Source organism: Syzygium oleosum, unplaced genomic scaffold (assembly GCF_021117445.2).
Source record: "Syzygium oleosum isolate NSW1041296 unplaced genomic scaffold, Sole_v2.1 Sole_v2.18, whole genome shotgun sequence".
Lineage (NCBI taxonomy): Eukaryota > Viridiplantae > Streptophyta > Magnoliopsida > Myrtales > Myrtaceae > Syzygium > Syzygium oleosum.
This window is the reverse complement of record NW_026607502.1, coordinates 6,240,246-6,255,256: the sequence shown is the minus strand read 5'-3', so window position 1 is coordinate 6,255,256 and position 15,011 is coordinate 6,240,246. Positions and strand designations below refer to the sequence as shown.

At 40.5% G+C, this 15,011-nt stretch overlaps 2 protein-coding genes across 4 annotated transcripts; both read left to right on the top strand.

Annotated features, from left to right (window-relative positions):
- The first annotated feature begins 47 nt into the window (after window positions 1-47).
- LOC115663099 (LRR receptor-like serine/threonine-protein kinase GHR1) lies at window positions 48-5,977 on the top strand. Its single transcript, XM_030585143.2, has 3 exons — window positions 48-2,181; window positions 2,300-3,844; window positions 5,156-5,977. The coding sequence occupies exons 1-3, from the start codon at window positions 1,119-1,121 to the stop codon at window positions 5,737-5,739; spliced, it is 3,192 nt and encodes a 1,063-aa protein (XP_030441003.2). The 5' UTR covers window positions 48-1,118; the 3' UTR covers window positions 5,740-5,977.
- Window positions 5,978-6,477: 500 nt separating this feature from the next.
- On the top strand, window positions 6,478-14,710 carry LOC115663100 (probable 3-hydroxyisobutyrate dehydrogenase, mitochondrial). Of its 3 annotated transcripts, XM_030585144.2 has the most exons (10): window positions 6,484-6,772; window positions 7,526-7,614; window positions 8,002-8,116; window positions 8,678-8,828; window positions 9,598-9,680; window positions 10,420-10,515; window positions 11,332-11,474; window positions 12,240-12,324; window positions 13,912-13,991; window positions 14,386-14,710. In XM_030585144.2, the coding sequence occupies exons 1-10, from the start codon at window positions 6,638-6,640 to the stop codon at window positions 14,480-14,482; spliced, it is 1,074 nt and encodes a 357-aa protein (XP_030441004.2). In that variant the 5' UTR covers window positions 6,484-6,637; the 3' UTR covers window positions 14,483-14,710. The 3 variants fall into 3 exon arrangements, with proteins under 3 accessions (XP_056175742.1, XP_030441004.2, XP_056175743.1); XM_056319767.1 differs by lacking the exon at window positions 14,386-14,710 and having other exon boundaries at window positions 6,478-6,772; window positions 13,865-13,997; XM_056319768.1 differs by lacking the exon at window positions 7,526-7,614 and having other exon boundaries at window positions 6,586-6,772.
- The last annotated feature ends 301 nt before the right edge of the window (window positions 14,711-15,011 follow it).

The following is a 15,011-nucleotide window of genomic DNA, read 5'->3' as shown; positions in this document are numbered from 1 at the left end:
CATCCAAGGTAAAAAGAAAGCATTTTTAGGGTTTTTCTTATTCAATGTTCTTTTGGACTTATTATTCCATGGAGATTCGGGTGTTCTTTTCTGGGTTTCCTTCCTTCACATGACTGCTGATGAGGTGAGGGGGGAAAAAAGGAGTCTTTTCCTTGAAAGAGAGAGGGCAAAGTCATTTTCTTTTCTGGGTCTTGCCTGTCACCGGGAATGCCTTTATCATTACAGAAAGATTAGGGCTTTTGGAATGTTTAAAAGAGGAGCCCAAAAGACAGAGAGCTCTGGGTCCCTTTCGTCTTCAATGCTTGATAGTTGATATTTCGTAGTAGACCCACTTCTTGTTGTTCCTCCCTCCTTCGTGGGTTTTCGTTTTTCATCCCGTTTTCTTTTCTTTTTGTGGGTGTAGAAGGTTTAGTGTCATGAGAGGTCTGCAAGAATGGTGAGCGGAAGCCTTCATGCTGCTGCTACTACAGTGTTGCTGGGAAGGTCTGTGCTGTCCATACTCTCTGAGACGAGTGATTGAGCGGCTTTTGAGGTCTGGGAATCTGGACCCGCGAGGGAAATGAAGTTCCCGTGGTCTTGAGAGAAGGAATGCTGGTTGGCTAAATGCTGCATTTTTGAGTGGTGCGAGGGTTCCTCAGTAGAACCCTTTTGTTTTTTTTTTTGTGTCTCTATAGTCGATATCATTTGCTAAATGCTTCAGTGAAGCTATGGCAGTGAATCTTTCTGTTCTTTGCTGGGCCTCTGTAAGTGTCGAAAAGCGTCTGTTTTCCCCAAGGTTGGTGCATTTAGAGTTCATTTTCGCGCGCGGTGTGTAATGCGAACGCAGTTGCATTTGATAGAGAGCCGTGTTTGCTATTGGCAGTCACAATGGTTTGTTGTTGATTGCTTTGAAGACTGCCCTACTGTCTCTGTAGCTTTCAACTTGGTGAAATTTGGGTGTGCTTATTCGTTCTTAGCAACACTGGGACCGTAATTCGAGCTTCGGATGCTGATGCTCTGGTCTGTTTGATTGAAGACTGTCCTGTTTGTTGAAGTAGTCTCTGAGAAGCTTCGAAAATCTCTCTGTTGTTAACCATTGTGCGTACTATCCATCTTGCTGAAGCATTTGGTAATATCCAATGATGTATTTGAAGCTGGCACTCGTGTCGCTGCTTCTCATTTCTGCCGCTGGGCAGCTTCCTTCCCAGGATATATTGTCGCTGCTCGAGTTTAAGAAGGGCATAAGGCGTGATCCAACTGGTTATGTACTTAATTCTTGGAACGAGGAATCCATAGATTTCAACGGATGCCCTTCTTCGTGGAATGGAATCGTCTGTAATGGCGGCAATGTTGCAGGAGTCGTCCTTGATAATTTGAACCTCTCTGCTGATGCCGACTTGAGTGTCTTTGCCAACCTAACGATGCTTGTTAAACTTTCCATGGCAAAGAACTCCATAACAGGCAAAATTCCGGATAATATAGGCAACTTCAAGAGCCTTCAGTACCTGGATTTATCGCACAATCTCTTCTCATCGTCCTTACTCCCGGGCATTGGGAAGTTGGAGAGCTTGAGGAATCTCTCGTTGGCAGGGAACAACTTCTCTGGCCCGATCCCTGATTCTATTTCAGGACTCGCGGCAATCCAATCTCTGGATTTGAGCAGCAACTCCTTCTCTGGGCCATTGCCTCCTTCATTAACTAAGCTCTCTAATCTTGTGTATCTTAATCTGTCAGTAAATGGGTTTACTCGGAAAATTCCCAAGGGATTTGAGCTGATAGGTGGCTTGGAGGTGCTTGATTTGCACGGGAATGTGCTGGATGGTCCTTTGGCCTCAGAATTTTTGTTCTTATCGAATGCCACCTACATTGATTTTAGCGGGAATTTGCTGGTCAGTTCTAGTTCACAGCAGCAGAAATTTTTACCTGCCATTTCTGAGAGTGTCAAGCATTTAAATCTTAGCCACAATCAGCTCACGGGATCATTGATAAGTGGAGGACAGATGCAAGTGTTTGAGAATTTAAAAGTGTTGGATCTGAGTTACAATCAACTGTCTGGGGAACTACCTGAGTTTAATTTTGTCTATGATCTGGAGGTTCTCAAGCTTAGCAACAACGGATTTTCAGGTTTTGTTCCAAGCGGATTATTGAAAGGAGACTCCTTGGTTTTGACTGAGTTGGATTTGAGTGGCAACAAGCTCTCAGGTATACTCCTCGCAAATTTTCTTGCTTTTGCGATTGTGGGTAATTTAGACCAGTGCTCTCTCATAGTTTGCTTATATATCGTTCCTCTGTAGCCCTCATATTTGGCTTTTCATTTCAGGGACAATTAATATGATCACATCGACCACCTTGAGTGTTCTTAATCTCTCCTCGAATGGTCTCACTGGAGAGCTTCCACTGCTAAGTGGGAGTTGTGCTGTCATGGATCTGTCAAATAACCAATTTGAGGGAAACTTGACCAGAATTGTTAGATGGGGTAACATTGAATTTCTCGATCTGAGCCATAATCGTTTGTCAGGGGCCATCCCCGAGGTTACCCCTCAGTTTTTGCGTCTAAATTATCTTAATCTCGCGCATAATTCTCTTAGCAGTGATATTCCGAAAGTCCTGACCCAGTATCCAAAACTTAGGGTTGTTGATATCAGTTCAAATCAGTTAGATGGGCCTCTTTTACCTGATCTTCTGACTTTATCCACTTTGCAAGAACTCTACCTTGGAAATAATCTTTTGACTGGTAATATCTCGCTTTTGCCTCCATCCTCAGCTGAACCTAGTCTGAAGGTGCTTGATCTTTCCCATAATCGATTCAGTGGAAATTTCCCCGAAAAAGTTGAATCATTGGTTGGACTTCAAGTGCTCAATCTTGCTTCAAATAATTTATCTGGTTCTCTTCCGACTTCGATGGCTGACATGAGTTCACTGATTTCACTGGATATATCCCAGAATCATTTTACTGGTGCCATTCCTGGCAACTTGTCGAACGGTCTTCAGAGTTTCAGTGCCTCATACAATGATCTTTCTGGAGTGGTCCCAGAAAATCTGAGGAAGTTCCCAAGGTCTTCATTTTTTCCTGGGAATGCTGGTTTACAACTTCCAAATAGTTCTGGATCAGGCTCGCCAGCTGGAAGTTCTAAGAAGAGACCGGTCAAAACTATTTACAAAGTGGCATTGGTTGTTGCTTGTGTACTGATTGTCTTTTTTCTTCTTCTGCTTGTCATCTTCATCTGTTATGTCCGTAGATCGAAGAGCCGCAAAACAGAACATGTTAGCAATAAAGAGGTTCGCAGACGAGCTGCTCCAAATCCTTCTGCTATTAGTGGAGCAGGCAGTGGTGGTTCTATGGTTGTTTCAGCAGAAGATCTCCTGGCATCTCACAAAGGATCATCCTCTGCCGAGGTAATTAGTCCTAGTGAGAAATTAGCAGCAACAACCGGCATCTCACCATCTAAAAACAGCCAGTTGTCCTGGTCACCTGAATCTGGCGATTCATTCACTGCTGAACACCTTGCGAGGCTGGATGTGAGGTCACCTGATCGATTGGTCGGTGAATTACATTTTCTTGATGATACAATCACTCTTACACCGGAGGAGCTTTCAAGAGCTCCTGCGGAAGTTCTAGGAAGAAGCAGTCATGGGACATCTTACAGGGCGACGTTGGATAATGGTGTTTTCTTGACTGTAAAGTGGCTGAGAGAAGGAGTGGCAAAACAGCGGAAGGAGTTTGCCAAGGAGGCAAAGAAATTTGCAAATATCCGTCATCCAAATGTCGTGTGTCTAAGAGGGTACTACTGGGGCCCAACACAACATGAGAAGCTCATTCTGTCAGATTACATCTCACCTGGCAGCCTTGCAAGCTTTCTTTACGGTATCACGCCTCTCTCTCTCTCTCTCACACACACACACACACACACACACACACAAAATAACTTTGCAACGTTGCATGTTGACGGAAATATGTCTGTGATCTATTTCTTTTTTGGCTATGACATCAGTTTTACTTTAGCCACTTTGATACACCACTTATGGCAGGGATTATAATGTTTAACAAACAAAATGAATATTAGTAACGACTGAGAAGTGTTGCTTGTCTTAGTACTTTCTCGATACACTGTACAGAATGCCTACATTCCTGCGATATGAAACATTTATGGGTGAAACTGGCATATGAGGACTAGAGTAACTGCAAAATTACCTTTGCATCGTATCTTGGGCCAGATTAGAAGAATGACTATACCATTGAAGCATTCACGCTAAATCATTATGCAGCAATGTTAGATATGAGTATTTGTGGACTCCAATCTATATTTAGCAATGATATCTTCTACTTCTTTTTAATATTGTGACTGTTCGTGTCCTATCTAATCTGAGTAGTTACCTTGATCAATTGACACTTTGGTATCTATTTCATATGATCACAGAACATTAACATGTGTTTTGAACCAATCAAGTACCAAAGTTGTGACAAGTACTCTGTTATGTTGAATCACGGTAAACATTTGAATCTGTTCTCAAGGAGATCCAGAGATGTGGAGGGACATTAACAATCATTTGTTACAGCTCTATGCCTAAGAGAAGTATAGTTTGAGACACTAGAGAATGATTCACGCGATATGAAACTAGGTGGGCTCATGTCCACTTCATAAGCAATTGCCCAGTCGGTGAATGTCTGTTTGATGTGAAGATTTACACGTGGTCTTTTTCCTTTATAATGCATTGTTTACATTCAACAAATTTGCTGGCAATCGGTTGATTCGTATATGAATCTTTTCTTCCAATATGACTTTACTCCAGCCTAGTGGCTCACCAGGTGTCTTTCCTTTTTGTTTTGAAAAACCTTAGGGTTAGTCCACGGTATAAGACTAGTTATGCCATAAAATATTGGCTAACTCATTTCCGACTATCCCAAAAGCTAATGGTGCTTTCTTATTTTTAATTTGGTACTTGAGGTTGACGAAACACTTTGTCATATCATATATGGTACATAGACTACTCCTGTTGCTTGGACATGATGTTGTTGTATCAACTGTTCCAGTCCTTTTCCAATAATGTAGTTTTATTAGTGTTTATAGTACTTCATTCTGAGTGCGACCATCTCTCTCTTCTCATAACTTTGAGATATGTTGATGCATCCACTGTAAAGTGACTTAGCATTTATATGATCCTTTTTTTTTGTCAGATCGGCCGGGAAGAAAAGGTCCACCTCTATCGTGGGCTCAGAGGCTCAAAATAGCAGTCGATATTGCACGTGGCCTGAACTATCTCCACTTCGATCGCGCCGTTCCACACGGAAATCTCAAAGCAACAAATGTTCTGCTAGATGGGCCCGACCTCAATGCTCGGGTTTCCGACTATTGCCTTCACCGTCTGATGACCCAGGCTGGTACCATCGAACAGATTCTAGATGCAGGTGTCTTGGGATACCGTGCTCCGGAGCTGGCCTCTTCCAAAAAGCCTCTACCCTCCTTCAAGTCTGACGTCTATGCCTTTGGGGTGATCCTCCTCGAATTGTTGACCGGGCGATGTGCTGGAGATGTCATTTCTGGCGAAGGGGGTGGCGTCGACTTGACTGACTGGGTGCGGTTGAGGGTTGCTGAGGGTCGTGGCACGGAATGCTTTGATTCAGCATTGCTCCCTGAAATGGGGAACCCTGCATTCGACAAGGGAATGAAGGAGGTCCTTGGAATCGCGCTGAGATGTATACGGTCGGTCTCAGAGCGACCAGGTATCAAGACGATATATGAAGATCTTTCCTCTATATAGATTATTGGCGTCGACTGTCTGAACAGTTCCTTTTCATTTTCCTTTTTCTGGTGGGAATTAATATCTCATTCGATTCCCGTTCGGAAGTTCCGTGATTTTTGGGATCCAGTGGCTTTCTTAGGATGTTGTAGTGGAAAAGAAAATGCAGTGGAACTTAGAGCATGTCAAATGCATTTCCCATGTAATTTGATCCCATCTCTCTTCATCATCGTCACTGGCTAGGTGTTTTCTTTCTGCATTTGAAGGGTTGTCTCCTATCTTTCCAAGTAAAGGGTCGTATCGCCTCAATGTTTCGCGCATGTTGACGCGAATTTTATAGCGGGTTAAGCGTGTCTCCGGAAAATAGAGGTGGTGTCCGAGCTTTTCGGATAAAATGCAGGAAGTCGATTGAGCATTCCACTATACCTAGGATGTAGAAAATCCAATCCGGACATCCGTACGCTGATACCTGACTCCGATGGGAACGAGGATGGTTATTGTTAATCGGGTCGGACCAAATGATGTCGACGGGCGTCACGAACTTGTCAAATTATTGTTCTAAGTAATCACCATGGATTAGGAGGGGCGATTTGGAGTAATTTAGAGGATGAATGAATGTCGATCCGGTCATTTTTGAATGATAAATTCTGGTCTCGAATTAGTCAAACTTACTTCATAAAATAATTAGATGTCGATGATCCGATCATAATGCACTTATTAGCGTCATTCAATTGAACCCGCTTGGGAGGGTGACGATGATCCGACGTGGCAAAGGAGGACGACAAACGGATGAAGAATATCCTACGTGGCGCAAAAGACGACAAAACTTTGACCAGGCGTTGACCAGCGAAGACAAAGAGATCTCTCTCTCTCTCTCTCGGTCTGAAACTTGGCGAAGCTATAGCTTTTGAAGAAGGCCATGGCGAGTCGCGGAGCGAGAGCTCTCCTCTCTCTTCCCAAGCGCAAACTCAACGTGTCGTCTCCTCTCCTTCGACCGCCGCTGCCGGCGCGCGGTCTCTCCTCTTCACCGGATGATGCGCCGTCGAATCTTGGAGTAAGCACAGCGAGCTCTTCGTCCTCCTCCTCATCCTTCTGTCGTACGAACCGCTTCATTGTTGCACAGAACTGAAGAGATACGTTGTTTGTGGGCGTTTGAGATAAAAGGGTGGCTTCGTGCTTTTGGGTTCTAGAATATCAACAAGATATGCTTATGTGAGCCAGTAATGAAGTCCTTGGCCTCGTTTTCTCTGTCTTGGTTCATCTTTCAATTGGGTACCGCTTTTTGCATTGAATTCTAATCCATGATTGGTGATATATAGTCTACTTGAAGAATATCAGACCTTTATGAACTGTGAAGTTGGTAGCCACAGTGCAGAGTGATGTTCAGTGGTAAAAATGAATAAGGACCCTTGAGTTTAGTGATGGTCTGTGGTATTACTACCCTTTGTGCTTGCAAGAAGTCTGAGTTGGCAAAAAGACTGGGTGCCCTGCTTGTTTGCTTCTCCCGTGGGAGAGTTGGATCTTGTTCATATGTGCTGCCATAGCATCTTTTTGGTTTTTGAGTATGCTCTGTCGAGCCATAGATTTCTAGGACTTTTGTTTTTGTTTTGAGTCAAGAACCTTAATCCATCATCGTCATGGTTTGCTCAATTTTTAGCTTCAACGATATCTCAAATATTGCCCATTTAATTTACCATGTCCGGCTAAATCATAGATGGGGTTTTTCATGGTTAATTTCATATGACAGGTATGGTTTATAGCTTTTAGCTCTTGTTTGTCTCTGCTGAATTTGCTTTTACATTTACAGAATGTTGGCTTCATAGGCTTGGGAAATATGGGATCCAGAATGGCGAAGAATCTTGTTAAAGCTGGATACAACGTCGCCGTGCATGATGTGTAATGTTTTGGATTCTGTGAATCTAATAATCTGTAAATGCATTTCCTCGAAATGATAATACTCCAAAATGATCTCATTATGTTGCTATTTTGAGCTTCCAATGCTTTGACATTAACTGATTAGCTAGACCAACAAGGAGATGAATGTGTTATGAGCAGATTAGGATCAGAATCTTGGTTTATTCACATCCCTTAGGAGACGTTCAGAGAGTTCTCACTAGACGGAAGCCTATCTTTATAAGTAGTGTCCAGACTATCCTTTGACTTTCCCAGTAGCATCACCTTTTTCAATTTTGTATTCACATATAATGGAACATTCTTGCTATCCAATTATTGTGGAGCATTTAGTGCCCATTTGTGTAATTGAAAAAAAATTATTCCTTTCAGAAATGGTGATGCCATGAAGATCTTTGCTGGCATTGGAGTCCCCACCAAGAAAACACCCTTTGAAGTTGCAGAAGAAAGTGATGTAATAATGACAATGTTGCCGTCATCTTCCCATGTAAGTTCTAAATTTTGTCTTTTATGTTTGTCCTTTTCTTGCAGTAGCCTTTCTGTCATCACAGTTATATTACAACTGCAGTTAATCTTTACGATTGTCGTATAGAATTTAAATAGAGAATATTGTCTTGGTTGTAGTTCTGATATGAACCAGGAGTTGTGAATTGAACTGACCAGAAAGAGGGTAAATGTTTCAACCTTGGGAAATAATATGTCTTAATGCTCAGAGGTCCATTCTTTCCGGCTATAAGTTATCTTATATTCGGTGGGAGATCATTGGCATTAACATATACCATATGGTATTGATGAAGAGGTCCCGTTTTCCTATTTGAGGAGCACTTCAATTACTTTGGACTCATGTTAGGCATTAACTTTTTTATTTCATGCATCAATTCTAAGTGTATGGTAGGAGCATGCCGTACGACGCAGAACTGTATTTAAATCAATTTGCTCAGCGTGTAAGTTGTTTATCACTGTGTTTGTGGAGCCTTTCTCATAAAATTTGCCAGGTGAAAGACATATAAGGATAAAATTGAATAATCTATCTATACGATTAATGTAGGTATTTGATGTATACACTGGACCGAATGGATTGCTTCATGGTGGAAATCTCCTAAGACCGTGGTTATTGATAGATTCTTCTACTATTGATCCCCAAACATCGAGAAAGATTTCAGCACTTGTGTCTAACTGTACTTTAAAAGGGAAGAGAGGTAACAGAAAGTAAACTCAGAAGACTTATCCTTTAAATAAAATTATTGCTTGTAAGTGTCATGCTTAATAGCCCATTGTTCCATCAAGATTATTTCCCAAATAGTGTGCAGTCCTTATTTCCTGAAAACTACTTGATCATCGTCGTCATTGTAACGTCCTAAAAATATGATTTACCAGGATATATGATTATTGCTATGGAGGCATACTTACGCCGCATCTCCATGTCCATTTGCAAGAACATGCACTCTTTCAGTGATATTTAATGGAATGTATGTGGTAGTTACCGGTGCTCTTACTAGGACTTAATACTTTGGATGGAACGCCACCATTCTCACCATCCCCATAGTGTATGAGACAAATGGATGAGAAATTTAAGGTTTTCTTTTTTGTCAAAATAAGACTTGAGCATGTGATGTTCCATCAGGATTATCTTTGGACGATTAAAATGCATATATGAACCCCTCCACAGATTCCTGCAGCGTGGGAAGCCTTGTGCACTTAGACGCCTTTTTTAATTGCTGTAATAAGTAGATATGGCATCTCAGACTTGGAATACTTAGATTGTTTGATGCAGGGCAAAGGCAACTACATACCTTGTATTAAGAAACTGAAGATGTATATAAGTCATACACATTCTATTACTGCCTTTTGTACATCATCTTTTGGTCCCAGAAGAATTGGTAGTTGCCCCCTTTGGATTTGTTTCTCATCTTTGTTTCTTGTGTTATATGTATATGCTGTACAAGCTTATATGTTGTCAATAAATAGATGGAGGTGGAGTTCCTATGATGCTGGATGCACCTGTTTCTGGAGGTGTTCTTGCTGCTGAAGCTAGCTCACTCACGTTCATGGTATACTCAGTATCTGCAATCGATAGATTCTGATATGATTATAATAGCTCAAGAGTATGGACTTGCTTTTGAAAGTACTCAGTTAAGAACTCGCAGTTGGTGTTTCTTTTGCTTTGTGCATGTAACTCTATTTCGATGAACATGAATTGATGGAAATATTTAACCATAGCTGCTCATGCTTTGGTTTCCAGAAAATAGAACCTTCATAACCAAAATAATTGTTGGATCACCTACTTTAGTCTCACTCATGTCAAGATTATCTCTTGTGGCGTCTTAGAGACAAAATTTCACTCGAAAAAGCTGAGAATCTCCACAATGGAATCACATAATCATATCTCCTGGTAATCATATTTTTTCCGTGAAATAAATGGATTAGTTAATACAGAAGCCCCTAAGTAATCGTGCCTCCCTTGTAAAGTTTAAAAAAAAGTCCTGGCCATGGTTTCTTTATAGCTTGAATAATTGGTAAATACATTCCTATTGATAGAGTTACTATTAGCTAGCTGAGATTTTGGTTAATATTCCAAAATCAAAGTTTGGTTTCTGTGGCCGTCTTAGATATTGCATTTTAGTGTACTGAATGAAACTAAATGCAGCAATACAGCTTATAGAAATAGCAGGGATTGGGAAAATAGTTAATGAATTTTCCGTAGTTTTGTGGAAAAGCAATTGCCTCAACACCCTAACCGATGCACTTCTCTTGAATGTTCTATTTGTTAATTAACATGGCATTTGGCAGGTTGGCGGATCAGAAGAAGCTTATCTGGCAGCAAAGCCGTTGCTCCTCTCCATGGGAAAAAGCACAATTTATTGTGGTGGAGCAGGAAATGGTTCGGTGAGTTCCATCATTATTGGTGCAATGACTCATAATCTGTGTGCATCTACTGGAAAGTGTTAATTCATGTACTACTCATGGATGGTACAAGCCTCAATAAGTATTCAGTGACTGCAAAAGGAGAGAAACATTGCGAACAATTTTGAAAGTTCCTTGCTTTCTTTATACCACTGCTAAAGCTGGAATTGGTTGTCTGATTTGCCGCATAAGAGGAGGTTGCTTGCCACTTATGGGCTGAATACTGATGCTTATACACCTAAAGCTTGTTGTCATCAACAAATAAGATTGAGATGGGGGTTCCCCTTGGTATCAATACATATTACTGATCATACTCTGAAGGTAGAATTTCGCTTGGTTGCTGCTTTAGTCCTGCTTTCACTTAATATGGTTAGTGGCTAGTTCTACTTGGTTTGCATTTACCAAGTTCTACCTTGCATTAGAATAGAATATCCATCTTGTCTTCTGAATTAATTCATAGACATATCTGAAACTGAAAGGTTGATAAATGCTTAGTGTAGGAAAGACAACTGAAATCTAATTGAACAAGACATAAGCAAAGCATCTTCTTGAGCTCTTAACGACATGCACTACATTTTTCCAGTATTCAATACCAGAAAATTTTGACAATTTTGTCCCATTGACTAAACTGATATTAGTTTCCAGAGTTCCTCAATGTTTTAGCACACATCCTTCATATGACAACATATATTGAAGAGACAATAGAAGTACAAAATTTTTAATGTGTAGTAATTGTTCACAATTACTCTCGCCAGCCTTTGCCTGCTTGTAATACTTTCAATGTCCTTTAATCTTTAGGCAGCAAAAATCTGCAACAACTTAGCACTGGCTGTGAGCATGCTTGGTGTATCTGAGGCACTTGCTCTTGGTCAGTCTTTGGGAATTGCTGCAAGTGTTTTGACAAGAGTATTCAACTCTTCAAGTGCTCGATGTTGGAGTAGGTACTATTTGGTCACTTTTCTGTGGCACAAGTAGGGTTTATTGTGGCTTCTCTTTCTCCTGCACTTTTTTTTATCTTCAAAGGCTTGTAGTCATTTATCCACAGCATTTAGGTTTAGACGGGCAGCAGCTGCTGCCTTTACTTGGCTGTCTGCTGGTCAATTTGTCCCCTCAAGTGAAAAGGAGGAGATGGAAATGTTGTTCTGTGGGACCGAGAAGCAGATGATGGATATTTTGGTGAATGTAGGGTGTGTATAGGCAGGAGGAAGGAAAAGGGGTGGGGCGAAGGATGGGGAAGAGAAAAATTGAGTGAGGAAAGTGAGACTGATCCTATCTTACATCGGTGACAGGTTGTCTCTATCAAGAAGTGCCATGTATGTCAGATTTCCGGGATCCACTCCTGAATGAAAACATGTACATTAGAATTGGGTGATCCAACAGGCTTGCTCAACATCTACCTGCAATATTATGAGGCCCCTTACCGTCTTTAGTATTCTGCTATTATGAGATTAAACCAGTCTTAGTTCAGTAGAAATGTAATACTTAAGTTTGTGGTTTATAAGAACTATAAAAAAGTAAAATGGCTCATTCGAGCGCTTTCATGCAGCCAGCTAAGTTCAATTATAGGTATCATAGTCTGAAAGTTATTATCTTGTGAAATGCCTTTATGCTGTTTCATTAGGTGTTCGTATAAACTCTTTTATCATGTATCTTATGAATTTTCTTTGTGGCTGTCCTTTTGGTGACTGCATTTCTATGCATGACAGTGATTCTTATAATCCAGTTCCTGGAGTGATGGAAGGTGTTCCATCTTCGAGAAATTATGAAGGCGGATTTGCAACTAAGCTGATGGTAATAGCTTAAACTTGCTTTCTAGGAAAAGCAACTGAGTTTATTTTATTTTTCCTTCTATATTCTTCGACGAAAATTCTTGGTCTTTGCCTCCCTTTTGCTTAATGGACAAAATTTTCACTTGGCAATTCCTCCAAGATCTCTTCATTGGTTGGGGGAAGAACGTGGACGAATCAGATTGTGAGGAACATATCAAGAGACTTGGATTTCTCAACGAACTAATGCCTTTGGTTTTAACTTTTGTGTCTTGTTCATTAGATAGATTGTTAATTCATTTGTGCAGCTTGGAACATGTGAGGGAGATTATGTTAAGAGCCTGGCATAAAAATACAAGTTCAGCAAGTATTGCAGATATACCGTACAAAAACATTCTACTATTACTTAACCATTTGGCTAAAATTGTTTCACTCCAGATTTTTTGTTTGGGCTGCGGTTGTTATTCTCTTGATATTCGATGCAATTACCAAATAGTAAGGAGCTATCCTACTTACAATGACATCAAACAAAATGATGATCGAGAAGAAAGGAATTGAGAATTTGGACCTTCACAATGCAATGAATTCTCTACACCTTCCTTTCGCCTGTCACTCTGTCCCTCTCTTTCTTACTCAAGCCTATAAGCCGAGAATGTGTGACGTGACTATATATCCATGCACATAACTCCACTGTTGTGCTTAATTTACTGAAAGTTACTTGAAGAGGCTGGTTTTCATTGTCTGAAACTCAGAACATGGTGGAGCTGCTGACAGAACATTCTAGAATTATACTATTAGGAACTTAAAAATTGAGTGATTCGCGATAAAATTTATGCAAGAAAAACCCTTGATGGAAAGTTTTCTTCGCACATTTGACATTGTGATGAATGATAGCGACATGTGTGCACTTCAGTATTCCTCTTATGATAATACATGCATTTCATACTCAGAAAGAGTGCTTGCGCGAAGAAAACTTTCTTCTAACAGCGTTTACTATAAAACTCCGTAAAAACTTTCAGTGCATGACTAGATTCCCTATCTACTTCCTCCTGGCAGCAATCTGTCATTCTCTGCGTTCTCTGCATTTTAGATTCCTTGGTTGGAGGTCTAACGTGAAATCTCTTATTCTCTACATGATGCTTCCTTAAAACTAGCATGTTTAGGTCTTCTGTTTCATCTATAACAGGCAATATGAGAGCAATATTTATTGTTTTCAATCCTTAGCTTATTTCATTCTCTCTCCATTAAAAATGCAGCATAAGCCTTCCACTGGAACAGTGAATGGACTATTAAGGGTCCCTATCTTTGTATGGTTTACTATATCACTGAATTCTACCTGGCTTCTCCTAAACATATGCATTTGATTGCTCTGCATTTGTACTGCTATGACATTATTCATATAGTTGCATGAGTAGTTGGGCCTAGTGGCATGACCCAGCTTCTGTAGACTGGAAAGTTGGACACACTCTACACTAGCCAATTTAAAGAGAAGAATCACTTTAATTAGAAGATGATCTTCTATAATGAGGGAGTTCTCTTTGTGATCTGTTTTTGTGCGTGTGCAGTTTTTTAGAATATAATACAAATTGTTGAGCTCCTATCTGAGATGCAGGCTAAAGATTTAAACCTTGCTGGATCGTCAGCTGATGAGGTTGGTGTCAAGTGCCCATTGACATTCCAAGCGCAAGACATGTAAGTACTTTGCCCATTTGTGCTGATTCTCAGAACTTCATTATTCTTGACTTCATGTCACCATTTTCCTTCTTTAAAAAGATGTTAAAGAGATGAGTATTTGTTTGGGCATGGTTAGGCTCGCTCCTTTTATTTTATTTCGTTAAAATTCAACTACGGTGTTAAAGTAAGCGGCCTAACACAAGGATTAACAAGTTGCAAATTTCACCATTGCCAGAAAATGAATAAAAAGGAAAGCATTCTCATGTTGTGTCTCAAGGCAAACTTTGATTCTTGGGATTGTTTTTTAATACAACTGCAAAATTGTGTAATTTTCTATACGTCCGATTACTGTTGTTCACGATGATTCTTTTCGGCTAATATACTGTTTTTTCAATACGACTTGTTTCTCTAGATACTCGGGGTTATGCAAAGATGGACACGAAAGCAAGGACTTCTCTTGCGTTTTCCGCCACTATTATTCCGGCATCGATGAGCATAAGGGTAATTAGTGAAGACTGTTAATTGCAATATAAATGCTCAAAATGCTGAGTCTGAGACTTTTCATGATGTCTTATAGCATCTACAGGTTTTTTTTCCGGACTGTTAGATTTCAGCTTAATGCTTCAAACATGTATGCCCAAGGAGGCTCTCCTTTATTCCCCACTTTTTCTGTTTGTTCCAGAATAAATTGGCAAAGTCGTTGATGTATTATTATCTCCTTAAGCAGTTTCAGACCATTATCTGATGCTGTTTTATTATCGCGATGTCCTTTTCGAGACTTGAGCTTCGGTGAGGAGCTTAAATTTAAATCGTCTCATCTTCCTCTCACTGTTCATTATAAGAGGACTGCTTTCTTAACTTCTTGCTGCAAGGTGGCCCAGATTTACCAAAACTACCTTCACCCGAATCACTTGTTCTGCCGGCAGCACCAGGCTCTTCGTCCTCCTCATCAAATAAAAGCAACCCATTACCGTTGTTTGATCGTGAATTTAGAATTCCTTCAGTTGGAGATTTCATTGCAGAAGGAATAGCAGATCC

Coding starts and splice junctions, on each gene's coding strand:
- LOC115663099 (XM_030585143.2), top strand. CDS start 1,119: ATGATGTATTTGAAGCTGGCACTCGTGTCGCTGCTTCTCATTTCTGCC. Junction 2,182..2,299: donor GAGTGGCAACAAGCTCTCAG/GTATACTCCTCG, acceptor TTTTCATTTCAG/GGACAATTAATATGATCACA. Junction 3,845..5,155: donor CCTTGCAAGCTTTCTTTACG/GTATCACGCCTC, acceptor TTTTTTTGTCAG/ATCGGCCGGGAAGAAAAGGT.
- LOC115663100 (XM_030585144.2), top strand. CDS start 6,638: ATGGCGAGTCGCGGAGCGAGAGCTCTCCTCTCTCTTCCCAAGCGCAAA. Junction 12,325..13,911: donor GATTTGCAACTAAGCTGATG/GTAATAGCTTAA, acceptor TCTGAGATGCAG/GCTAAAGATTTAAACCTTGC. Junction 13,992..14,385: donor ACATTCCAAGCGCAAGACAT/GTAAGTACTTTG, acceptor TTGTTTCTCTAG/ATACTCGGGGTTATGCAAAG.